General features: G+C 34.5%; 1 protein-coding gene across 4 annotated transcripts in view; it reads left to right on the top strand.

The window, feature by feature from the left end:
- Nucleotides 1-27621, top strand: part of NBEA (neurobeachin) — a 613622-nt gene that overhangs the window by 265980 nt on the left and 320021 nt on the right. For all 4 annotated transcript variants that reach the window (XM_081214387.1, XM_081214388.1, XM_081214389.1 and 1 more), the window contains 2 exons: nucleotides 3197-3258; nucleotides 22411-22475. In XM_081214387.1, the coding sequence (XP_081070513.1) occupies nucleotides 3197-3258; nucleotides 22411-22475 (127 nt within the window). The remainder of the gene's footprint in view (nucleotides 1-3196; nucleotides 3259-22410; nucleotides 22476-27621) is intronic.

The raw sequence follows: 27621 nt of genomic DNA on the forward strand, positions 1-27621 counted from the left end.
GCATATATAAAAGTGATTTGTGGGCTTCCCTGGTGGCGCAGTGGTTGAGAGTCCGCCTGCCGATGCAGGGGACATGGGTTCGTGCCCCGGTCCGGGAAGATCCCACATGCCGTGGAGCGGCTGGGCCCATGAGCCATGGCCACTGAGCCTGCGCGTCTGGAGCCTGTGCTCCGCAACGGGAGAGGCCACAGTGGTGAGAGGCCCGCGTATGGCAAAAAAAAAAAAAAAAAAAAGTGATTTGTAAATGATAAAGCTCTATGTAGGTCTTCCCTGGTGGCACAGTGGTTAAGAATCTGCCTGCCAGTGCAGGGGATACAGGTCCGAGCCCTGGTCCGGGAAGATCCCACGTGCCGCAGAGTAACAAAGCCCATGTGCCACAACTGCTGAGCCTGCGCTCTAGAGCCCATGAGCCACAACTACCGAGCCCTCATGCCACAACTACAGAAGCCCGCAAGCCGCAACTACTAAAGCCCACATGCCTAGAGCCCGTGCTCCGCAACAAGAGAAGCCACCGCAATGAGAAGCCCGCACACTGCAATGAAGAGTAGCCCCTGCTCACCGCAACTAGAGAAAGCCCGCGCGCAGCAACGAAGACCAGCACAGCCAAAGCTCTATGTAAATGTTAGATAATCTTAGATTGGAATTAAAAGATGGAGCCCTTGGGAAGGTGTAGATAATGTCTTATTGATCTCCTGAGTGCTAACACTATCCTTTACCCTTATGAGGAGATATCAAATGAGTTGGTTTGATTATGAATTTCTTGCCAGATGCAAAAAGGAAAAACACTCAACCTGTTTGAGACATACAATTTTAAATATTTGCCTTATGCATGTATAGCCTGAGTATTTATAGCATCGCTAGATAAACTTGGCTTTCTTGAGCTTATGGTTAAAGTTATACCAAACGACGTTTATTACTTGCACCTTAAATTTTCAAATATAGGTGCTTTTTTATTTAGAGAATGTGCAAGGATAGTGTCATCAGACAATGCTTGTATTTTCAGTAGCTCTATTAAATGTCTCAATATCTCTAGATATCTTCAGTATCTCTTATATCTCTAATAAAAAATCTATTTGTTTTAGTAATACTTTTGTTAACACTTAGAAATAGTGCCAACCAAAATGATTATATAATTTTTGAAGGGTGTTAAGTCTTCCAAAATTGCCTCTGCTTGTGTTCTCATTGTCAAATTTAGGTTTTGCTTTTTTGTTTTGTTTCGTATTGTTATTTTGAGTAGTATCCATTATCATTCTGTTCATTCTAATTACATCACATTAGTAAAGGTGCAAGGGTCTATTGAGTTGAAATCACAATGGCCTTTTTCAAAGTACCTAGTGCTGTTTGCAAACTGCAGTTTTGCTATCCTGTCATTTTGTTCTCATTTCCTTTGAACAAAGCATTGATGGAGCATTTGTTTATGTTTTTCTTATAATGGAATGATAGTATGTGTTTGGAAAAAGCATGAATATTCTTGTTATACAGCAGTTTTTTAGAAGTTCATTTAAAATTAGTCTGTGAGAAATGAATGTAATTGCATGTTTTCCCTAATTTGTACAAGTTATGTATTTCAAAACTCTAGTACACAGAATATGTGGTGAAAAATTCTTTATATAATCATTCATCATATAGCCTTGTAGTCTAATCATTCTTTATACAGCCTTACAGTCTAAAATCTAAATTGATATGGAGTACAAATTTTATTTATGATCCTTTTGCTATACATAGTCCTTTGGCCTTTTACTTAGTTTTTCTTTGTCAGAATTACAAGTGGTTGAGTAGCCAACAGGTGATAAATGTCCCATTAATCTTTCTGACTCTCTAGCTCCTGAGCATGAGAATTGCTGATCAGTTGCAACAATTGTCTCTTAACTGAGCTTTTCACATCTGCCTCTTATTTCATTAGTTAACTGTCTGCCCAAAGATCTGATAAAATGGAATCCTAGTGCCTTTTTACAACTTGTTCTGTAGGTCTGTAGTTAAGGATAGAGTTGTTAGCAGAATGGGCACAAAAGGGTATTTATCCACTACCTACAATAAATATACATGCTAGTGTCTGGAAGACATTTGAGACTCTTTATTGAAATCACCTTAAGAAGAAAAAAATAACTGGTTTCGCTTTAGTTTGCCATTTAGCAACAACTAATGTAAGATCATGGCATTTCTTACTATACAGTGCTTTTACTGATTATATTTGTCTTCATATAAAAAGAAAAAAATTAGTCTATTAATTTAATTTAAAAAACAGTTAGTTAAAAACTTTAAAAAATATATTTTAAATTAGCAGACATCATGATGAATATACTCTCCTCCTACCAGAGATTGTTATTAATCCTTGGTTACATCTTTCTCTGTATGTTGGCACTTTAAAAATACTAACAATCATGATCTGCCTTCTTATTATGTTATACAGAAGTCATCTTTTTAATTGAAAAAAGTCTTGATGAATAATCAACATTTAAACTGTTTTTAAGAAGAATATTTTCTTACCTGTAGAATTGTAATAATAATAGTACGTCACAGAATATAAATGAGAATTAAATGAGTTCTTGTACATTAACACAATACCCAGCACATAATAAGTGATCAATGCGTAGTAGCCATTATTACATATGTATTAATACACTTAATTCTTTTTTCTTCTGATGTCTATTCAGAGACTTTGGAAGTAGAACAATGGAATATTTTACAAGTATTGCATAATATGTTAATTGTATGTGAAATTCATTTTTCAATATTTTAAAATTCATTTAACAGTTGACAAGCTGTGGGTAATTACCTGTTTGTAAATTATTTTAGTTTTGTTTTTTGGAAGAAAATTTAGGCAGGTCTTCAATGATTACTGTTCTGCGCTCCAGGAGACAATCACATAGCAAATGTCATTGGAATAAAAAGAGTTCTAACTAGCTTATCAGTTTTGATAGCTACCCCACCTTGTTTAAATATAAGAAATGCCTTGACCAAATAAATAACCCAAGCCTGAGGTCAATTTCTTCAGTATTTTTCACATCTTCTTGAATATCTGAATATTTTGAAATTACTGCTATAAAAATATGTTAATGAATGTTTCCATTCATTTCATTTTAGGAATTTTATTTTAAAGAAAGATTTTATAAGTTAAACCTATATAATGAATTAACTTAGAATGATGATTTCTACCATTGTAATTTCATTTTGTTTTAACCTTTCTTTCTTGTAGGCCTTGTTTGTATGAAGTCCAGCACATCTGTGGTTGAGCTTGTTATGCTGCTTTGTTCTCAGGTACGAAATCTCAATCACTTGATTACATTAAACTACATGAGGATTGTTTTATGTCACAAAAGAATGTATGTGAATATATATGTATATGTTTATATATTTTAAAAATTTCTATTATTTCATAGATGAAGGAAATAAATTACATAGAGATGTATATTTATGTAGATGATCTTACCATGCAAATATTGATTTAGTCTCCGTTTCCCTTCCCTCCCTTTAGCTGTCTTATTATTTCCCACCTACCTAGCCTTCTGTTGTTCCCTGTTTTTTAATCTCTGCAAATATATGTATATATAATTTGTTATAGATTTTTTGATATCCATCTTTACACCCCATCCTTTAAAAATGATACAGTATTATTTATAATTTTGATGTTCATTGTTAATTACATGGTTTCTTTTTCACTGTTGTAGATAATGAAAACTAGAGGTTTTTTTGTTGCAGTAGCCAAAGTATAAAATATAGCTTATTAGTGAGGGGCTTTTGATACGATACCTTGCTGCTTTCCCTTTTTTAATGTAATTTGTATATTTAAATGTAAATTCTAACAATCTACTTATACTATTTATCTTTAATAATCAGAATTAAAAATAGAATTATAATTGTTGGGTGTTTTTTTTAAGCAATTATGAGAAAATTATACGTAACATTTTTCTGATAACTAAAATAGGGACCTAATGGTCTTTCTTCTTGCCAGCTCTCCCAAGTCTCCTAGTGATCCCGATTTTCACATAAGTATTAAATATTTTGTAATATGAGAATAAAAAGACCTTATGTGTGTTTGTAATAAGTAGTTATTACATTATCTCTAATTTCCTCAGTAGCAAGGAAAATACATCTATACTGTTTCTAGTTACTGACCTGAGGTCTGGCTAAAACCACAACTAACTTCCAAATAAACAACAATATGGCTTCAATTGATCCTTTAAAGCATCAGCAAAAACAAAAGAACCAAAAACTTACCTAGTAATTTTCAGTCTCCAGGTTTACTTTCTTCAAGAATATATTCATAGGGACATCATTAGGTCCATTTTCCCCTTTTCATCCAGAAAGAATATTAATAAGGAAGAAGTTAAAGAAAACAGCATCCCTGGCAAGAGTACATCTGCAGGGCATTTGAAAATTGTTACCTAATGCCAGAGTCCTGAGTTCAAGAGACATTCTGTGAGATCTGTCTGGACCTTGTAGGTTCTTGACAATGCGCATTTAAAAAAACATGGTTTTATGGGGAAAATACAGTGTAAAATTTCTTCTTCCTTAGCTCTTGGTTTCACTGCAGTTCAGAGAAATAAAGAAGAATGTAGCATTAGGGTCTAGTGTCTTTGATGGCCTCATCATCTAATCATAGGTTTAACATTACTCATTTGCTGGCTCCAGGAATTCCTGCCATTAAGGGCCCTAGAGATGAAACTTTGCCTCAGATATTGATTGAAAGGAAGAGTGAGAAATTTAAGCTCTCTATGCAGTGCACTTTCAGTGTTTCAGCAAAGCAATATTATAAACATGTCTCTCAATTTGATCTTTACGTTGAATGTTTAAAATAATTCAGTGTGCTTTAAATATTTAAGTGGTTAATTGATTAAATATACCTCATTTAAGTGACTTAAAAATGTACTTGTTTACTGAAAAAAGCTCCAGTTGTTTTATTTTCTATTAAACTGAAACTGCTTTCCACAAAAATGTTTTTAAAAAATAAACAAATGAGTAATCCTCCTTCCATGCAATTCAGGTGGGAGGAGTTTACTATTCTAGTTTACAATTAGCTTATACAGCATCTTTTGAAGATCATTCATTGTTCAACAGATGTATAAAACCTTGGTCTTTGAGGACACACACAAAATGGACATGTCAAAGTTTCTTAAAATAATCTGCTATTTTCTCTACTACTCAACTTCATGATGATTTATACTGTAACCCATTAGCCAGGCCACACAGCAGCAGCAGGCTTCTGACAAAGAGTAATAATACAGTTGCTGACGCTGCGGATGTTGCTTGGTGCAGCGGCACTGCCAGTGCCGAGTTCTCTTCTACAGGCCTAACATATCCTTTTGACAGTGGAGTTGGATCCCTGTAGAATTAGCATAGTTCTGTAAGCTATCTTTGTGCCAAGGCACAGGAAATCCTGAGGAATCTTTAAAGCTGCAGAGTTTTGAGTTTTCTTTTGTTTTACAGTCAGCCCTTTGCAGGTATTGATAGCTCAATGTTATGATGATGAGCAGTTACTAGGACTCATAAAAGAGCTGAAAATCTGAATGAGTTACTATCTTGATGAACTGCATGTATATGTTTTTCCCACAGTGGGAAATACAGCTAAGATATTATCCACACTGTGATTTAATTATTGGTTAAAATAAGTTTTCAATGCAAATGAAATTTCCTGGTTTATTTATTTGCTTAGAATATGCTTTTTTCCCCCTAAATTTGGATAGAATATGAAAGGATAACATTTTATTTGGATAAAAAGGTAGCTAAAGGCTGAAAATGGAAAGGAAAATGCAACATTTCTCGCAGCATTAGTTTTTCTTTCATTAGATGCTTTTATTTTTATGCTTTTGATTTCGGAAATTTCATGTTAACTACTACATATTATTAAGGATATCAGCTTCTCTTTCCTTTTTATCTGAGCTCCTGAATAAACTTACTATTGCCAGTGGTTTGTGTGCAAAATATGGTCTAAATTTACATGAGATCATATTACAAGTGTCTGAAGGTACTTGTCAAGGATAATTCAGTTCATATGGACAGTCTTTTAAACTCTAAGGGACATGCCATCCAGTCTACCCCCCAGTGGAATTTTAGGTCTCTGTGGAAAACACATTTTAAGTTTTAAGATGCTATTAGCATTATCATTATATTACATTAATTGTTCCATAGATACACAAAACATTTTTTACCATATATGGATATTTGTCTTTTTCCTGTAGATCTTAGGACATAAAGAATTAACTATTCTTCTTTCCTTTCAATTTGTATTTAAAGTGCACTTAGTAATATCTTTTTAAAAAATTGGGAGTAAAATGAACTGGAGTAAAATAGTTAATATGTAGTGCTTTGAAAAATCAGTGCTTAATCAGTGAATAGTTTCCTCGAGTTCTTCAGTATCTCACAGGTCTGCTATTGTCCTCTATCAACTTTTTTTTTTTTTTTAAGTTTTACAATCAGATGTGGTTGAGGTGCTTTTCATTAGTCTATATGTGCACCTAATTTTTCCATTACATTATTCTGAGTGTATTGTGTTCTTTGATGAAGAGCAGATTTAGTTTTCAAGTAAACTTTTTAAGGTACTATAATAGTTTCTAATTATTTCCAGATTTTTTTTAGGAAGTCTCCATCAGAGGTACTCCAGGAAAAATTGAGTGATGTTATCCCATAGGATTTCTTTACGTTTTCATAAGTAAAGCTTAGCAGATGTCACTTGCATTTTTCTGTGCCTTATCTGTCAATAAAAAATGTCTTATAAATTGAGAAACTTTTATGTAAAAAAAATAATGTCTCTCAGTATTTAAGTACTTTCTGACTTAAAGCACTGATTAAGCAAATGTATGCTTAATGTATCATTTTTATTCTCAATAAAAACCCAAAAATGTATAAGTAACATAAAGTAGAAGTCAGCCTTGCAAGTCTCTTTAGGATCTGTGTATGAAGTTACTAACATGAATTATTTTGTGGTTTTGTTTGCCTTTATTCTTTTTTAAATACTTCATATACTTAAATAAAAAGGGTTCTAGTGACTTCACTGATGTGATCAAGACCATATAACCCAGGACCTCTAAACACAGCACTTACAAAAGTACCACAACTGAAGAACAATCTTCCTTTTTTAAAATGATTTAGCCTTTGAACTTCTAAATTTTTCATTTTTTCTCCAATTTGATACAGTTTAGTCAGATGTTGCAAAGATAAAGGCATACTTTTCTTTTAATTATATTAAACCTAAGATTGAGGTACAAAGACATAGATAAGATGAATATAGAGGCCTACTAAAGAATATTTATTCATAAGTACTCAATATTTAAAGAATTTTTGGTGCTTAAAATAGGAAGATTATAAATTTAAGAAAACTACAGATGAACTACACTTTTCAAGCATCTTTGGAAATATGAAATCCTAATTATCATGGTGAAATTATGTCACATTTAATTATTTAGTGACTACCTTTTTACTTTAGCATTGTAATCTTTACTAAAAATTTATTGATTTATTCTTCTATTTCTTAGAGTCTAGTGTTATCCATGAAACTTTCCTGTTTATGTAGCTGAATTTGAAATCAAGGAAGAATAAAAAGTTGTGGCATGATATTTTAAATTGAATATAATCAAGTGCTAACTATATGTGGTTCAGAAAATTGATCCTGTGAACTAAAAATAAGATTTTTATGGAAGGCTTTAATAAGATGGACTAAAGATGGACCCCTTGAAGTTAATAGACCTTCTACACGGCCTAAGCAGAGAAGGAGCTTCAGTCTAAGCAAAGATCTGGCGAGAAATGAACCTGTTACATACTCAGACCAGTGGCCAGCCTCATTTGGAGTGCATCAGAAATTAAGTAGCTAGACAGTATGTGTATCTGGGTTTATTTGTGGTATAGGGAATTACCCATTTCCAGGCAGTATACCTCGAGAATATTTTCTCATATAAAATATTATAGTATGTTGATAGCCTAGAATTGAGATTGATAAGAAATTTCTAACTTGCAAATAGTGTTCAGTAGTTCATGATACCCATACGAGATATAACACTTTCATCCTTGTATAACGATTAGTTCATATCCAACCTGAATTATAAACAGAGAAGGAAAATGATGGATGAACGAAAGTTCTGAGTTCACCTGTGTGAAAATAGTAAAATATAAGAGAAACGACAGTCCTTTTCTCATGTTTGAATTCTCATAATGGTACCAAAATTGGGACAAAAAGAAATTGGTAAGATAATTACCAATTTCTGCAGGTTAATCTTTAAGAGTGTTATAGTTTCTGTGGTACAGGAGAAGGAATGTAGTATATTCTGAGGAAAACAGATTTCTCTGAATACTGACAGACCACCTCCCTAGACTAAAGCCCCTTTCCACATTTGGCTGCAATGTCCAGCCCTTTCCTGTCTTCCCAGTTATTTTGATTTTTTGTTTTCCCTCTATTTTTATTTTTCTATGTTCACATAATATAAATTCTTCAGGCACATTACAACAACTTTGAAAAATAGTGAAAACAACGGTATATATTTCATTGTCCTACCACTTGTATATTCCCTCGCTTTTTGGTGGATTTTTTCTCTTTAATCCTACATATTTCAACATTCTTTATTTTATAGTAAGTTATATATAATATCTTATAATTGGTAATTTTCTTTGTCCTCTTTTTCTTCCCTTGCACATTTCCTCATGATAATTTTTTTCTGTGGTTTTGTTGTTGTTGTTTAAACAATTATAGACTCACAGGAAGTTGCAGAAATAGTACACAGAGTCCCATGTACCCTTTCCCCAGCCTTCTCCAATAGCACCATCTTATATAAATGTAATACAGTATCAAGAGTAAGAAATTGATATTGGTACAATACTTTTAACTAGAGTACAGACATTATTCAGCTTTCCCTATTCTTTGTGTGCATTCATTTGTGTGTATATAGATCAATGCTATTTCAATCCTTATATTGATATAACCACTACCACTATCAAAATACAATATACAGAATTATTACTATTACTTCATATCTTCCCAATTATTTCAAACTCTTTTCTTTCATGAAGCTTTTCTGGTGTATTATTATATGATTTTAATCACTCCATCCTTTCCTTCAGCATTTGAAGTGCATGTATCTAGATAGTAAATATAGGTACCTGTTTACATGTTTTAATTGGATGTTCTCATAGGTGATAAAGTATGATTTTCTTTATCCATTACATTGGAGTTTCTTTCAGAGTAAGCATCATGCCAAGTATTTCCTCCTTATCTGAAGCATTTCATTCAACCAATGGAGAAAATAAGTATTGTATAGTCTCATCAGTATATTTATTTAACGATAATTGAGATATTTTTGAATTGTATAATTTTTTAAAGTTATCCGAAAAGAAAGGCTACTTAAGGATGACAAGGCTTTAGAGTCATTCAGGGTCACATTATGAATGTTATTCATTTCAATTATGCTACAGACTTACACCATAACAAGATTTTATGTTTCTGTTGCCTGTGAAGTCTTCCGTTTCGCTCCTCCCTGTGTCCTCCACATCTTGCAGTGTCCAGCACTTAGTATAGATATTTATTAATTACTTACTGAGTTAATTCATGAATAAAAGAAGAACACAGTCCCCAAGATGATTTTATTTATTTATTTTTGTTGTGGCAAACCATATATAACATAAAATGTGCCATTTTAGTCACTTTTAAATGTACAATTCAGTGACATTAATTACACTCACAATGTTGTATAACCATCATCATTATTTATTTCCCAGAATTCCAAACCAAAACTCTGCCCCCCTAGGCAGTAATTCTCCCGATCTCCATTCCCAGACTCTGGTACCTCTAATCCACTTTTTCGTCTCTATGTTTTGTCTGTTCTCTATATAGCATATAAAGGGAGTCAAACAATATTTGTCCTTTTCTGTCTGGTTTGTTTTGCTTAACATAATGTTTTCAAGGCTCTTCCATGTTGTAACATGTATCGGAACTGAATACTTTTTTGTGGTTCACCAGTATTTCATTTTATGTACAGTAGCACATTTGGTTTATTCGTTAATCTTTTGATGGACACTGGGTTGTTTCGACCTTCTGAATATTGCGAATAATGCTGCTATTAACATTGGACAACAAATATCTATTTTCAATTCTTTTAGGCTTATACTATCAGGTATAATGTATATAATTGAGTAGAATTGCTGAGTCATTTGGTAATTCTGTGTTTAATTTTTTGAGGAACTGCCAGTTTTCCATAATGTCTGTATCATTTTACATTTCTATGAGGAATGAACAAGGGTTCCGATTTCTCCATATCCTTTCCAACATTTGTTATTTTCTCTCTCCCTCTATTTTTTTTTTGTTGGTTTTAAATTATAGCCATTCCTAGTGAGCATGCATTGTGGTTTTGATTTGCATTTTCTTAATGACTAATGATGTTGCGCATCTTTTCATATAACTATTCAAGTCCTGTCTCATTTTTCATTGTTTTTTTGTTGTTGTGCTTGAGTTGAAGGTGTTTTCTATTTATTCTGGATATTAAATCCTTATCAAAAATATGATTTGCAAAGATTTTCTTTGATTCTGTGGGTTATTTTCATTTGTTGATAGTGTCTTTTGATGCACAAAAGTTTTAAATTTTAGCAATGTCCAGTTTATCTATTTTTGTTATTGTTACCTATGCTTTTGGTATCATGTTTTTGAACCCGTGGCCAAATTCAAGCTCATGGAGATTTCCCCTATGTTTTCTTCTAATAGTTTTATGATTTTAGGCCCTAAATTTAGGCCTTTGATCCATTTTGAGTTAATTTTTATGTATGGTATGAGATAGGAAACCAACTTCATCCTTTTACAAATGGTTATCTGGTTTTCCCAACACCATTTGTTGAAGAGACTATTCTTTTCCCATCAAATGGTCTGGGCACTCTTGTTGAAAATCAGTTGAGCATAGATGCCTACGATGATTTTTAATATAAAAGTAGTCCCCGCAAATTAAAAGAAAAGCAATTTTAGAATAAGTATTGCAAGTTTAAATAAAATTTCCTGTTACCTCCTAACTTCACTACCCAGGAGTAATAACAATTAGTCATTTAATGTGTATCCTTTAGAATTATATTTCTACACGTAAGTGCAAAATTATTTTTCTTGTTATTAGTATAAGCAAAAATTGCTGTTATAACAACAATAGTTTACAAATTATGTTTTCCAGTTGATAGTGTAGAGCAGTGCTGTCCAACCAAAATATAATGTGAGCCACATACAACTTTAAATTTTCTAATAACCACATTTTAGAAGGTAAAAAAGAAATAGGTAAGATTAATTTTAATAGGCCGCTGAGCCTGCGTGTCCGGAGCCTGTGCTCCACAACGGGAGAGGCCATAACAGCGAGAGGCCCGTGTACCGCAAAAAAAAAAAAAAAAAAAAAAGAATAGTAGAGCTAAAATAAAATCCAATCCCTATTATTTTTTTTAACATGAGTCCATATAAAAGGCTTAACTGCAGATATAATCAGATACCACTCAGAGCTCAGGGTCAACGAGAGACTGACACACAGTATATGCTTGATTAAATATTTCTTGCATGAATAAATTAAATAATAAGTTATATTTTTTAAAAAAAGATTAATTTTAATAATGTATTTTATTTAACCTAAATATAATTTCAACATGTATATAATGAATATAAAAATATTTAGTGGAATATTTTACATTCCTTTTTTGGTTCTAAGCCTTTCAAATCAGGCATATATTTTATACTTAGAACACATATCAGGTCACACTAGCCACATGTCAAGTGCTTGTAATAGCTGCACATGACTAGTAGATGCTGTATTGGTCAGCACAGCTCTTTCTTCCATAGATGAACATCTGTGCTTTTCTTTTTTTAATGTTAATATGGTCTAAAAGTAGAACAGGGTATTCCAGAAGCCCTGAATATTATAGGTCTTCAAGCAAAGATCAGCTAATCGTGTGTCAAAGATTCTTGCACTGGGTTAAAAAGAACAATTCCTAAGTTTCTCTACAACACTAAAATTCTCATGCTGGCTTATATGCCTATAGCTGCATGATTATTCATGAATAAATGTAAAGTATTTTAATATAACTGCACATAGCTCTGCTTCATGATAATGTTGCACACAAGGTCTTAACATTCAAGATTTAAACTGGAAGTTCCTGCTGTTCTTAAATGGTAGCATAGATAAGTGGCATAGAGTAATTTATTATTTTGCCAAGGCGTGAATTGAGATCATGTGTGCTACGAGTTTGGTATATGAGAGTGTATAAGCCAAGCAAACAATAAAGCATCAACAGCTCAATGCAACATGGTTGCTCCCTATTTATTCTTGAAAATAAGGCAGTTTTCATAATGATTTCTTGCTTCTGTGTAAGCATGGGTGGTAGCCACAAAATATCGGTACTTAATAGGTCTCACAAAATACATCTTGAGAAATATTAAATGTCTATTTTATCTTTAGGTTATCTACGAACGTTTTTTGACAAGCTAAACTTGCATAGTAGTTTAGTAATACCCAGCACTTTTATGATAGTTGTATACAGTTTAGAGCTCTCGATGCTAATGGTATAATTTCCCTTATATTCATATCTTACTGTATCTTATTCTTAAGTTATAAAGTTTTGAGGATCACTCTCTGATACACCTATTCTTAGCTCTAGAAAAATGACATTCAAAGACCATCATCAAGAGTGATACCAACAGTACTATAAACTTAAGATATAATGGTTGTACATCAGTCATGACTCAAAGACATAGTAAGCTCTTAAGAAATGTATTCTGTTATATAAATGTAAATTATATTTTTCATGATAAATCATATCAGTTAGAGAAAGACAGCCATTGTTATTTCATTGATTATAGACAAGTACAGGATTTTGTTTTATTGGTTTCATTTTTGTTGTTGTTGTTTTGTTTTTTCTGGCTGCACTGCAAGGCTTGCGGGACCTTAGTTCCCTAACCAGGAATTGAACCCGGGCCCCGGAAGTGAAAGAGCGGAGTCCTAACCACTGGACTGCCTGGGAATTCCCGGTTTTAAGTTTTAAAAGTTCTTTTTCTTCAAAACTACATTCTAAAAACCCTATTTTAGCTTTTACTGTTTTCCTACCTATGTAGATCTTAAAATATGAAACATTTCCTCTATTTTCTTATTTAATAAAGTTATCATTTCCTTGATTTCTTCTGATCATTTCTAGTAGCAGGTAATAAGGAAGGAGTATCCTCTAGAACACAGTATACATGTGTTTGTATGTTGTATATATTCATAGTTATAGAAAATGCTCTGTTTAAAACATATATATTGTGAAACAATCTGAATTATTTTTAATCATAAGTACAAACATAAATATATGTGTATGTGTATATATGTTCATAAGAATATTTGTAATAAAAAAAGTTGTGTTAAATTTATTTATACAATTTAGCCACATACTGAGATCCTGGGAAACCTCACTGTATTTATCTTTATATGATACACCAACTCTTCTTTTAGTAATCAACTTGGTATATTTTCATGTTGTGTAATGATTTTTCTATGGCTGACCTTCATATCGATAATCTCTTTATACTGATCATTGATTATTCATTTCTTATATTCAGTTTTTCCTACAATGCTTTTAGTAAGATGTTCATAAAAATAAGCAATGGAAATGAAAAAAATCATACTTTGAATACTTGCATATTTTTTTCATTAGTTTTATTTTTTGCATACATTGAAAACACTCATTTCTGTTTTTCTCTCTGCATAGTATTTTTACTTCAGTCCTTGTACTTATTAATTTCTCTAACATTGCACAGAATTTATAAGCATGCCAGTTATAATGAGCATTTGTTATAAAATTTTTTGAGGAATATACTTCTTTTAGTGGCAATTAATGATAAGTAGACATGAAGGATATAGAAAGTAAAAAATAATTCTGGAGTTCCAGAAGACTTAATATCTCAATTTAACCTCCCATTTTTACCTTGAAATATTTTCCATATTTTCAAAGAATCTGAGATGGATTAAGTCTCTAAGGACATTAAGTTGGTTTACTTAATTATACACAAAACAAAAGGGAATGAGAAGTGTGCACTGAACTGACAGAGAGGAGGAAAAACCAGTGGGGGAAAAAAATTATGTGCTGGGTCTGATATTTCTACTGGGTTATCTAACTGCCATAAAGTGATTGTGAAGAGAACATAGGGATTTCATTGTCATCCTTCTGGAACCTATTTGTCTTCAAAGTGTTTAGTTTCAAAGGATCTTTAACTTGATATCCAATTCTTTGAAAAAGTCCTTCATCTTGAGGCAATGTTATACATCCATGTAGAAGAGTTAAAAAATTGTGACAAAACTGTCTAAAGACTTGGCAGCTGTCTGCAGGCATCCAAACCCAGTTTAGTATGTTTCCCCATGAAGATAAAAATTTGATGCCCACATTTAATTTACACCTTTTCTTATGGCTGTTCATTTTCTTCAGTAGCGGAGCCAGTGAGTGTGTGTGTGTGTGTGTGTGTGTGTGTGTTTTCTCAAATGGCAGAAGACTTTGGAATGATTTGTAGATAAGATTTTTAAAGATACTTTTTTCCTGTCATTGCCAAGAAATTGACTTTGTTGAAATGACGATAAGTTATATTATTATCCTTTTGTATACATTCTCATGTATCCATTTGCCTTGTTTTAAGTAATTTCTCTAATTCTACATGTCAGAATTGTTAGGGAGCTAGGACAGTGATTAAAGTTTCCTTTCCCTGTCCATCTATATCCCATTTCTTAACTCTCAATGTAGTTTATGCCTCAGCAACTACAGCAGACATTCAGTTCCTCCTGTGTGCTGTGTACTTTTCTTGTCACAAAGCTTTGCGTATCTCCCCTTTCAATATTATACCTAATTATTCTTTTGAAACTTCTAGAATCAGTTACATAGTAATATGCATTTAAGAAATAGTTTTTGAAACGTGCATCAGTGTAAAGGAATATAATAACTGCATAACCTAATTCGTTGCTCATATTTTTTACATGTTCATTTTAAGGTAACACTTTCAGTCTTACAAAAATATCATTTATGGTTATAAAATACCATGTCAGAGCTGGAAAGGACTATAGTAATGGCCTTAGTTTAGAGATGTAGACACTTCAGTAATTATGATGTAATTATGATGCAATAGTATACTATTTTACAAATGATTAGAAGGAATTTAAATAATTGAACAATTTGAAGAGAAAAGTACACATCACTTCATAATAACTAAATTGCTCCATGCTGGCAAGTTAGGCATGCTGAGGTTTGTGTGTGTGTGCAGTCTTGTTGAGAGGGCGAAGTGACCACAGTCAGTGGTTCTTAGCACTGACTTCACGTCACAATCACTTGGGAAACTTTATAATAATACTGATGTCTGGGCCCTACCTAGCCTTAGAGACTACTCCGATATGACTGGTGCTTTCTAACAACATTCCTGTTGATTTTTTTGTTCGGTCAGAATTGAGAACTCACAGATTTAAGTGATACCATAGATTTTGGAGAAATAAATTCAATTCAACAACAAAGATACATTGAGTACGTACAGTATGCCAGACACTTGCTACTTACTAGATGTGCATAGTTAGATAAAACAAGATCCTTTCTTTTATTAACAAGTTTATGATCTAGTGGGGAGAAATCACTACAAATTATAAATAATTATATTTCAGAAGGAATGTTCCATGAGAAATAAAAGTTACGTTAAGTGCTGAGAAAATAATGATGTAGGCTTGATCCCATTTTCCATTTCCAAAGTTTTAAAATTGTTTTCTCTTTACATACTTTAAGATTTATTGCTTTGCCAGCATAAATTCTTGTTATAATATTGCCCTTTTTCATAGGAGTAAGATCTAAAAATTCATCTACAGAATAGCATACCCGAAGGGGAATATGCCGTTTGTTATTCTTTGGTTACTTTTTCCTTCACATTTCATTTTTTTCTTTACACTTATGCATTCTTATTTACTACCCAATACTGTATGCCATATTTTGCCAAGAGTGTAAAGAGATTAGACTTTTCAACTAAAGATGCCCTCAAAATTGATTATTTGCGCTACTTGTACAACTGTCATTCAGAAATCATTAAACACGCTTTAAAACCCTCATTCAATCCTAAGATTTTCTTTTTTTTTTTTTTTTTTTGTGCTGTACGCGGGCCTCTCACTGTTGTGGCCTCTCCCGTTGCGAAGCACAGGCTCAGGACGCGCAGGCTCAGCGGCCATGGCTCACGGGCCCAGCCGCTCTGCGGCATGTGGGATCCTCCCAGACCGGGGCACGAACCCGCGTCCCCTGCATCGGCAGGCGGACTCTCAACCACTGCGCCACCAGGGAAGCCCCAATCCTAAGATTTTCTGAGAGGAAAAATATACTTTATCTTGTGAGGAACGTTTTGTTGTTTTCCCTTTTTCTCTTTCTCATTTAGCATTTTTTAAAGTAGCTGAAAGAAATACACTGTGTTTTCCTCATTGCCTTATGAGATATATTTAAAATTCACCATAACAATTAGAGATTAAAATAAATAAGTCTCATGCAAAATTCCAGAAAACAGCTGATGAAAATGTATGTTTAAAATTTCTAGCTTTACTGCTACTTTTATGTCTTAAGTCATTCCTTCTCTAACTCTTCTATTGAAGCAGCCCCCTGGGATGCAGTGGATGAAAGGGTGATACAGGCTGTAACCCATGCAATCCACCATAACAGGAACATTCTATGCTGTTATGTTTAAAAATTTGTATTTTACTATATTATTCTTATATTACTTATAATTTTAAATTAAATTACATGGCTTTTTTTTTTTTCCTCCCAGAATCCAGGGAGATGAATATGTATGTCCTGGGACTTAGTATGTCTCCTACCTGGGACTTTTATCTCCTACCACAGTTTGAAAAATAAAAATTTTAAACTCGCTTTCTTAAGGAAAGACAACCGGTAACATTTTTTGGACCTCACAAATTGTTAGTATTAGTTAATGTAGTTAACAGAAATTGAGTTGATAAATTGAAATTGTCCAAATTGATTGTTGTAGTTGATGAAGAATTTTGAAAATCTTCAAAAACTGAATTATACTCTTTTAATGTTAGGTGAAATCTACTTTGGTCCTTACTTAGGTCAAGGCCTGCAAAATTACGCTTGTACTCCCAGCCATATCATCTTAAAACATAACCAGTAGGCTTCTGTGGTAGAGAAGAAAGTATTCATGTTTGGCAAGCAAATAACTAGTAGAACCTAGAAAAAAGATACCAGGAAATATAATATTTTATACACATAATAATATAAATTTTATAAATAAGGATTTTTTCTGTGTTTTCCATCTAATGTCACTAAACTTCTAGAATTGAACTCTTTTTGCCTTAATGCTGTAGTATAGTCACTGTGTAATTTACATCATCTATTTCTTCTGGTTCTGTGGTTACCACAGACAAATAAAATATGGCTCTTCCTTCAAAGATACAATATCTAAAATCTAATTATATAACGTGCATATAAAACATAAAAAAATGAAGTTGCAGAGACATGGAAAATACTATTAAGTTACCAAGTTTTAAACTCTTATATTAGAAAATTGGCATTTCGGCTTTTGTTGTCTTAAAATCCTGTATCACATAAGTGTTTGATATCTACTTATGTCTGAGGAAATAACAGGACAGTTAGAGGTGACAGAAGAGCAAGATAGACAGAGCCTGTAAAATTTTTTGCTTGGGCTCAGAGGAGGACAGGAAATATCTTCCCTCCCTATGGATGGAGGATGGAAGAAAAGAGAGATAGATCCTTTCTTCTTTTCGTGATTAATAATGCTCTTTCATGTCTCCACAGAAAAAGAGCCCAGTTAGATTATGCTTCTGTGGGAGTAGAGAAACACTTATGTTCAATTAGTTATGAGCATTCTTAATAGGAACATTTTAAGAGGTTTTATTACCTGTCATATGGCCTCACATCTCTGATAATACCAAGAGGTGAATTGCATGTGAATTGCAGCTTACCCAATAAATCACCAATAATAGTATTTATTGAGTATTACTTATGTGTCTCATACTGTAGCTGGTGCTAAAAATTAAATATTAAGATTTAAAACCACATTTCATTTCACAAGACCAAGGCAAATAAGACCAGGGAGTTTACACTCTTCTGGAAAAGAATTACACTACAGTTTACAATTGGGTTACTTAAGTCAGGGTCCCTTCCTGAATACCGTGGACTATTTTATATGTGAACAAGAAAAGAAAAACTTCTTCTACCCCTAGTTTTACTCTTTTTCTGAAGAAAGAAGTATCCTTATTCCTTTACTCTTTTTCTGAAGAAAGAAGTATCCTTATTCCTTTCCAGGACACCCCATTCTTTAATGCCTTCTTCAAGATTTCCCTGTCACCATTTCTCTCTTGTAATCAGTGTTTCTCTGACTCTTTCATTCTCTATGGTCTACAACTGTATTTAAGTCTCTTCGCCCTTAAAACTATGAACCGATTTTTCTCTCAGCTTCCTATCCTATTTTTTCTTAGCTTTCACCACAGAGTTCTTTGAAAGCATATTCTCCGGTTACTACCTTCTCTTCCTCAATTCCCTTTCATTCGTCAGCCCAGCGCAATCAGGCTTTCACCCACTGCATTCTAATCGCCAGATCCAGGGAACTCTCTTGTGTGTTCATCATACCTGACTTTTCTGACATGTGAAATTGACAATGTAATAATAGACAAACGGTGTGATAGGTTTCTAATGCTTAAATTAAAAAAAGAAAAATCTGAAAAACTTGGGAGAATAAAGTGAGAAAGTCTCACCATCACAAAAAGTTTCAAGAAAATTCTCTTGGATGAGACTCCAATCCTCCTCTCCAATGTGAGCTCTTCTTTGGTAAGAAACTTTGAGAAAGAGCAATTCTGTAACTTGAGGAAGGAGTTGAACTCTTTCTGAAGAAAGAGTTCTGAAGAAAGAGTTGAACTCAAATACAAAGCCTTTCAATTGCATTATATTGTCATTAAAGAAATTTAGGAATTATGTTGCCTGCTTCACAAAAACAATTCTGGAAGAAAAAATATATACATTGCAATGCTAAATTTTCATTCAAAATACATCTTCCTTATTCAAAACCTCTCTATAATCTGATGAAATTATTTCCTTCTTGACAGTCTGTTAGGCTGCATACAAGTCTCTCCTGATTCTTCACAGAAACTGTGTTAGCTTTACAATAGTTCTGTAAACTGTTTCTTAGATCTGTATCCACCTTTTATCTGATTTCTTCCCTTAGAGTCATGTTTTGGGTTGTTCACGTTTGGTTCTTTCCCGCATTTTGAGCACTTGGTGGGTTTGCACTCCTTTGCTCCATTGAACTGAAGCTTGGTCATGTGACTGACCAGAAATGTGAGAAGAAGTGACATGTGTTACTTCTGGGCAGAAACTGTAAGAGCCAGTGATACTTAAACTTCTTTTCTTTTCCCTCCACCTTGGTTGCCTGTAGTGTTCCAGACACTGGTTACATTGTCAGTCTAGCTCCCAAAGTGAGGGTGGTGATGAAGCAGAGCAGAACACAGACAGTGGACTTGGAAATTGAACAAGAAATAAACCTTTGTTTTTTAAGCCCCTGAGATTTTGGGGCTGTCACAACATTATCTTGTTTCTCCTGTTTGATCTACTCCTCATTTTGGCAGAACACATCGTCAGTAGGTTCTTTTTCTCTCTTCTTGAAAAAGAGTGGATGAAAAATAAATGTTTATGTATGTCTGAAAATGTAACTCTTCTGTCCTCATATTTTATGGATAGTTTAGCTGGGTATAATGTTCTGAGTATTATGTTCCTTGTGCTGTTGAAGGTGTTGTTTTCTTTTCTCCTATCTTCCTGTTTTGCTCTAGAGAAGTCTAGTGTAAGTCTGATTCTTGATTCCTTGTATAAAGATATTTTTTTCCTGTAAGCCGTTTCTTTAACCCTTTAACCCTTTCTTTAACCCTGTTCTAAAATTTTATGATGATGTTCTTTGCTGGGGATGTTATGGCATGTACTTAATTCCTAGGAAATAATTTAAATTACTTTGATAACTTCCTCTCTTCCATGTTCCCTATTCACTCTTTCTACAATTCCTACTCAATGGATATTGGTCTTTCATCAGAAGATTCTCCACTTTCCTTATTTCTTTATCTCTCTTCTTATTGTTGCAACTCTTTTATCTTTGTGTTCTATTTTCTGGGAGATGTTTTCAACTTTGTTTTTTAAGCTGTCTCTTTTTATGTTCTCTTTTTAAATTTTCAGGTTTCTTTTTTTGTTGTTTTTGTCCCTAGTATCCCTTCTGTACTATTGTCTTGGTCTTTGTCTTTCATGTCAGGATGTCAACTCTATGTAATGATTTCAGAAGTATATTAGTAGCTCAGGCACCAGCTCATATGTCAGCTCTAGCACCTGCTCTAGCACCTGTAGAGCTAGAGCCAGTTCTAGCATAAATTCTAGAGCTACATACAGCTCTGGGACCTGCTCCAGCTCCAGAGCTGAAGCCAGTAGCAATACTAGAACTAGAGTAAGCTTTAGAACCAGCTATATAACTAGAGCCAGCTTCAGAGATAGAGGTAGTTCCATTATTAACTGTACCACCAGCTCTAGCAGCAGCTCCAGAGCTAGAGCAAATTCCAGAACGAGTCCTGGCAGCACCTCTGAGCTAGAGCCAGCACCTGCACTAACTCTTGGATAAAGGTAGATCCAGCTGTAGAGCTAGAGCCAACTCCAGCACTAGCTCTTGTACCAGCTGCTTCTTAGTGCCGGCTCTGGCTTCAGCTCTAGAGCTGGTATCAGCTCCAGATCTAGAGTCATCCTTATCTCCAATTCTCACACCAGGCCTGGCACCAGTGCCAGAATTAAAGTCAGTCCCAGAACTGGAGCCAATTCACAACCAGTTCTAGCACTACTGTCTGAGCTAGGGCCAGCAATACACCTAGTGCCAACTTCAGCAACATATCCAGCAGTAGCACCAGAGATAGAGTCTCTCCACAGCTAGAGCCAGCTCAGGCATCGCTCCTGGGCCAGTTCTGCAGCTTGGGCCAGCACCAGCTCTAGTGCCAGCCCCTGGTTCTGGTGCCGACTCTACCACCAGAGCTTTCCTTACCCTCCTCTGGAATGACATCTTTTTTGATTTTTGTACTTTTGTTTTTGTGTTTCATATATTTTGTGGTTTACCATATTTTAATTTTGCAGTTTACATACAGTAGAATTTTAACTTCCTAATCATTAAAAAAATGATATTAGTGATTAAAGTTTCTTGTATTTTTTTTTCTTGAGCCAATATATTATACATGGATTATTTTCTTTTGAATAATGCTATAATATTTTGCATCTGTTCTTTAATTTTTCTAGATCCTTTCTTGTCCCTTTCAACTGCTGCCTTTTCTAAAACTTAAGTTTTCTTAAACTTGTGAATGGTTCCCAAGAATCAGCCTAGGTCTTTCTATCCTCTTTTTGTTTATTCTTCTTTGGAGACTTTCGCCTAATGCTGTGCCTCAATTAATGCAAAATATATGAGGAGAGTAGTAAATCATTTTGTTAAAATGTGGGAAAAAGTGTTGCCAACAATTGTTTTTGACAAAAATGATTTGAAAGTTTTAATGAGTTCAGTAAAATGCAACAAAGATCTTGTCATTTGGATAAAAGTTATGGCAGCTAAAACACAATGGCTTTGCTAAAAACAGAGTCATTTAGGCTTTTATTAGATCATTACTGTCCCCAGACTATCATGTCCCTTTTTCCAAGTTGTTGATTCTCTCTCCTGGGGAAATATAGATTCATGATTTTTTCTTCTAATTCTTCACAAATTTACTTAGAACAGAGAATGTTTACATACTAAGTACCTACTTTTGGGGACCACATTTATTCCCAGCATGTGTGCAAAGCTTTAAAAGGGAAAGTGATCAGGAACAGAGTGAAGGGTTGACATGGAGACTGTGTTTCCTCAAGGTGAATTTGTAGCCAGCACTTAATTAGTGGAAAATCATGGAGGAAAAGTCTATAGATGAGTGGCATGACTGATCAATAAGGATTTTTAATAAAAATATATTAGGCAAGTATTATTTATAGTACCATTGAAAGGGATATAATTTTTAATCCAAAAAATTCAATTTGCCAGCTATATTAAAAAGACCAAAAAAATGAAATCACTAGAATAAATTAATAACCAAAAAGTTATCTAAAGCATATTCTAAATATGCCATAGGAAGAGTGTAAAATAAGCAATATTTTACAGTCACAGTGAGTTTTGTCCCTGTGATCTCACTTTCTATCTTAGTCGGCATCACTAGGAATTCAAAAGCACCTTTTTAACTAAGTAATACAGGACTGCTTTTAAAGTTTTGATTTCTTGCAAAATAACATTTGTTAAAAATCTTTTAGAAAGGTTTAGAAGTAATATCACGTGGAAGTTATTAGGATCAACATGATCCTTAAACCAGATGTTACTTTTGTTTACATGCTCATTTTTCTTACAGTTGGTTTGCTTTCTCCTTTTAGGAATGGCAAAATTCTATTCAGAAGAATGCAGGACTTGCATTTATTGAACTCATCAATGAAGGAAGGTAATTAATTTTACAACTTTTAGACAACTAATCAGTGTACATTTTATTCCACTGGGTGGCTGCTCTTGCCTACCATCTGTTCCAAAAATGTGTAAGAAAATATATTTTAGTTAAATGATTCATCACAGGTACTTATACTTTAAAGGAGCAAAGTTTAAAATGTTAAACATTTTTATTTGGCGGAGGGGAAGCAGGTATGAAATAAAGGGACAAACTTTATATGATTTTTGTGAGATCTGAGCTACGTCTTACCAAGTAGTAAAGTTGTTTTACATAGATCAAGTGAACCCAATCTGCAGTCCCATCTGCCACTCCATCTGTTTTCAGAGCCGTGTTCAGTGTTTACTCCCTCACTCAGCCCATCTCAGTTCATGTGAAATAGTTTTATTCGACCATGTCATGCTATCTAGTATCCAGCTAAAAATGTGAGAGAAGTTTAATATAGGAACTATAAAGGTCTGGTTAGGAATCTGTTTATACCATTGTTAAAATGATGCTGTGGTAAGATTTTTCACTATGATTTTTCCAATACTTTATTGGCAATGGATACACGAAGACAGATGTAACTGTCACCATTTTGACATGTTCAGCTTCTATCAGCTGAAGACCTGCGTTATTTACAACTTCTTCTATGATATAGTGCATTCTTTGGAAAATAATGACTGAAGATTTGGGGTAATCTATTTCTTATTTGAAACCAGATTTAATTAAATTGATAAGGTAATAATGTTACTGTATGTAAAATTTATCTTTATCAAGGGAGGTGTCATGAAAGAATATGTTATGAGCTATTCTTTGAAACTTAGTTTGTATATGCTATAAAAACCCATTTTGAAAAATATTAACTTAAATGCAATTTAGTATTTTTGTTCATCAGTGTATTATATTCTGAGAAATAGCCTTTGTTTTTATAACAATTCATCTTATTGTGTATTTCTAGCTTAGATATTTTATGATTGAATTATTTGTAGTCATAATACTACAACTCTAAATATTAAAATAAATTTTTCATTTGCTGCCAAGCAAAAGATGCAGGAAACTATTAGTTTTCTTTTATAGCATAAATAATAATTTTAAACATAATAATACACTCTACTTCTTATAAAATTTTATGGTGAAAAGAATTGATAACAGTTATTATCCATCTTCAGGCAATGAAAAAATAGAAAAAAAAAAAACTTTTACCCAGGCGGCTCACTGTCATATCAGTTGTAGAAATCTCTCACTTCACATACACCCTAGTTTGGCTAATTTGTTTCAACTGTGAAGTAAAAACAAAAATTATGCTGTTATCAGTAACTCTGAAGAGTTAACAAATTGAAGCTCCAGCATTTAAGGTTAAGGTTATAGGGGCTTCCCTGGTGGTGCAGTGGTTGAGAGTCCACCTGCTGATGCAGGGGACACGGGTTCGTACCCCGGTCCGGGAAGACCCCACATGCCGCGGAGCGGCTGGGCCCGTGAGCCATGGCCGCTGAGCCTGCGCATCCGGAGCCTGTGCTCCGCGACGGGAGAGGCCACAGCAGTGAAAGGCCCGCGTACTGCAAAAAAAAAAAAAAAGATTAAGATTATAGTTATTGTCTCAGAAAAGGAGGAGAGTTAAAATTTTGCTAATAGAGGTTTTTAGCTTTTGAAACTCTTTTGTTGTTCATTGGTAGTGTTTGGAGTTTATTTTGTTTGGTTTTAGGAAAGGAGTTGGAATTATAGAAAGTAGTTATAATATTTAAAATATTATAATCCATGAAAACCTCAAAATACTCATAATGTTCTTTGTGCCATTCTAGATTTGTGTTTCCATTTTTTATACTAATAGTTCCTCCAATAAAGATGATTTTGGAACAAATATTGAAACATTATGGCTAGCTCTAAATATACAAGAACATCTCATGTATACATTAATACAGCACATGTCTATTCAGCACCTACTATATACCAAACACTATTATAGGCTCTGGGAATAGAGAAGTGAATGAGACAAACATGGTACTAAATTTTGGAGGAAAGGCAAGCATTAGACTAGCACATACAATAACACAAGGGTGCTGTGATAGGGGTGTTACAGATACTAATGCAAGCATAAGGCAGAGCACCTTACCTAGTCTGGAGGGGTGCATTCTCCAGTTGGTGAGGCTATCAGGGTTTTCAAAAAGTGTATCCAAGCAAAACCAATACCATGAAACAAAAATAATCTTTCCAACAAATGGTGCTGGAACAACTGGACATCCACGTGCACAAGAATAAATCCAGACACAGACCTTACACTCTTCACAAGACTTAACTCAGTGTGGATCACAAACCTAAATGTAAACCGAAAAACTATGAAACTCATAGAAGATAACAAAGGAGAAAATCTAGATGACTTTTTAGTTATAATACCAAAGGCATGATCCTGAAAGAAAAAATTGATGAGCTGGACTTCATTAAAGTGAAAAACTTCTGCTCTACAAAAGACAATATCAAGAGAATGAGAAGACAGCCACAGACTGGGAGAAAATATTTGCAAAAGGCACATCTAATAAAGGACTGTTGTCTAAAATATACAAAGAACTCTTAAAACTTAGCGATAAGAAAACAAACAACCTGGTTAGAAAATGAGCCAAAGACCTTAACGAACTCCTAACCAAAAATAGTATACAGATGGAAAATAAGCATAGGAAAAGATGTTCCAAAGCATATGTCATCAGGAAAATGTAAATTAAAACGACAAAGAGATACCACTACATACGTATTAGAATGGCCAAAATCCAGAATGCAGACTACAGCAAATGCTGGTGAAGAGGTGGAGCTACAGGAGCTCTCACTCACTGCTGGTGGGAATGGAGGATGGTGCAGCCACTTTGGAGGACAGGTTGGCGTTTTTTATAAAGCGAAACATATTCTTACCATGGAATACAGTAGTCGTGCTCCTTGGTATCTCCCCAAAGGAGTTAGAAGCTTATGTCCACACAAAAACCTGTATACATGGATGTTTATAATCATTTTATTCATAATTTTCAAAACTTGCAAACAACCAGGATGCACTTTAGTAGGTGAATGGATAAATAAATACCCACTTATTTATATGATGCATCCAGACAATGGAATATTTACTAATTAGTGCTAAAAAGAAGTGAGCTATGAAGCCATGAAAAGACATGGAGGAACTTTAATTGTGTATTATGAGATGAAAGAATCCAATATGAAAAGGCTACTGTATGATTCTAACTATATGACATTATGGAAAAGGCAAAACTATGGACACCGGAAAAAGATCTGTGGTTGCCAGGGATTAGGGGGAGGGAGGGATGAATAAGCAGAGCAGAGAGGATTTTTATGGCAATGAATCTACTCTGTATGATACTGTAATAGTGGATACATGTCACTTTACATTTGTCCAAATCCTTAGAATATTCAACACGAAGAGTGAATCCTAGTGTAAACTATGGACTTTGGGTGATAATGCTATGTATTAATGTAGGTTCATCATTTGTATCAAATGTAACCACTCTGATGGTGGATGGTGATATGGGGAAGAGGATGGGTTGGGGGAGGGGGTATCTGGGTCATCTCTGTATCTTCTGTTCATGTTTGCTGTGAACGTAAAACTGCTCTTAAAAATCGCCTATAAAAAGAATGAAAGGAGGAGGTCCCCTCACCACAAAAAAGTATATCTAAACAGAATGCCATCTTAGTTGAGAACGGAGAGATGATTAGGACGTAGCAAGGTGGAAGAAAATGAAAAATAGAGGAATAAAATTCTGGGCTGAGGGAATAGTGTACCGCAAAAGCCTGGAGGCAAGAGATAGCAAGACATGTTTCCGGAGAGCTCTTTTCACTCAGCCAACAGCTATTTCAGTGCATGTTGTGTGCCAGCCACATAGAGGCAGGCAAGGGCCATCCCTTCATGGCAAGGGTCATGCCACGGAGGGGGTTGTAAGCTGTGCTAAGGGTACAGGGCTGTAGTTGAAGGGTTTGGCATAATCTGCAGAGTGGCAGATGGGTACCTGGGGCTGCAGACTGGAAGCGAGATACCGGTCTGACATTCCAGAATCCTTTTGAAGAGAATGGTGTCGTAGAGCAACCAATAGTGGCTGTAAGGATGGAAGAAGTGTACAAATTTGAGGTATCTTTTGGAAATTAAATCTGTAGAATTGCTGATAGATTGGATGGTAAGAGGAGAAAGAAGGTACTTTGATTTCTGGCTTTAATAGCTGGATGATTTATAGTGTAAGCATATTTTACTTAGAACAATACAGAAGGAAGGGCACGAATTTGGTGAGAGATATTTTTACTTTCGGTTACACTGAATTTGTAGCACCTATGAAAGTTCCAAGTGGAAATGTTAAATTGACATCTTAGAATTTGGAATTTGGGTGTCCAGCTCCAAAGAGAGAGCTAATATGGAGATTTAAATTCAAGAGTTCTCAGTTTGCATGCGGTAAATGGGGGATAAGGATACAGGTGTGGGGCTTCCCTGGTGGCGCAGTGGTTGGGAGTCCGCCTGCCAGTGCAGGGTACGCGGGTTCGTCTGGGAAGATCCCACATGCCGTGGAGCGGCTGGGCCTGTGAGCCATGGCCGCTGAGCCTGCGCGTCCGGAGCCTGTGCTCCGTAACGGGAGAGGCCACAGCAGTGAGAGGCCCGCGTACAGCAAAAAAAAAAAAAGGATACAGGTGTGATGCTCAGGGAGAGTGTGTGGAGTGAGTGGAAACAAGCGGCCAGGCTCTCGCTGCTGTTTCTGCTGGGAATCCTCTTTCCCCACATCTTCACATGATTGGCTCTTCCCATCATTGAGGAATCAGCTTAAATGTCACACTCTTAGAGAGGCTCCCCTGACCATCTTACTGTGTTATCAGACTTCCATTACATGACTCTGTTTTAACATTCAGTAACATTGTCTCAAAATCTTTTCTTGGTTTACATGTCTTCCCGCTAAAATGTACTTCCCTTCAGAACTCGTGTCTTATTCTCTGTCTTTATTTGCTGATATATCCCTGGTTTCTGGAATAATAATGTCTAGTACCTATTTTTCAATCACAAATATTTGTTGAAGGAATGAAGAAAAGAATGTTGAGTAGAATGTTTGAGAAGGAATGAATAGTCAACAAGAGGATTTTAAGTCAGGATTAAAGGCACCACTGGAGTCAGTGACAAGAGGGACATGTTGATTTC

The sequence above is a fragment of the Mesoplodon bidens genome (genome assembly GCF_964165515.1).
Source record: "Mesoplodon bidens genome assembly, chromosome: 17".
Lineage (NCBI taxonomy): Eukaryota > Metazoa > Chordata > Mammalia > Artiodactyla > Ziphiidae > Mesoplodon > Mesoplodon bidens.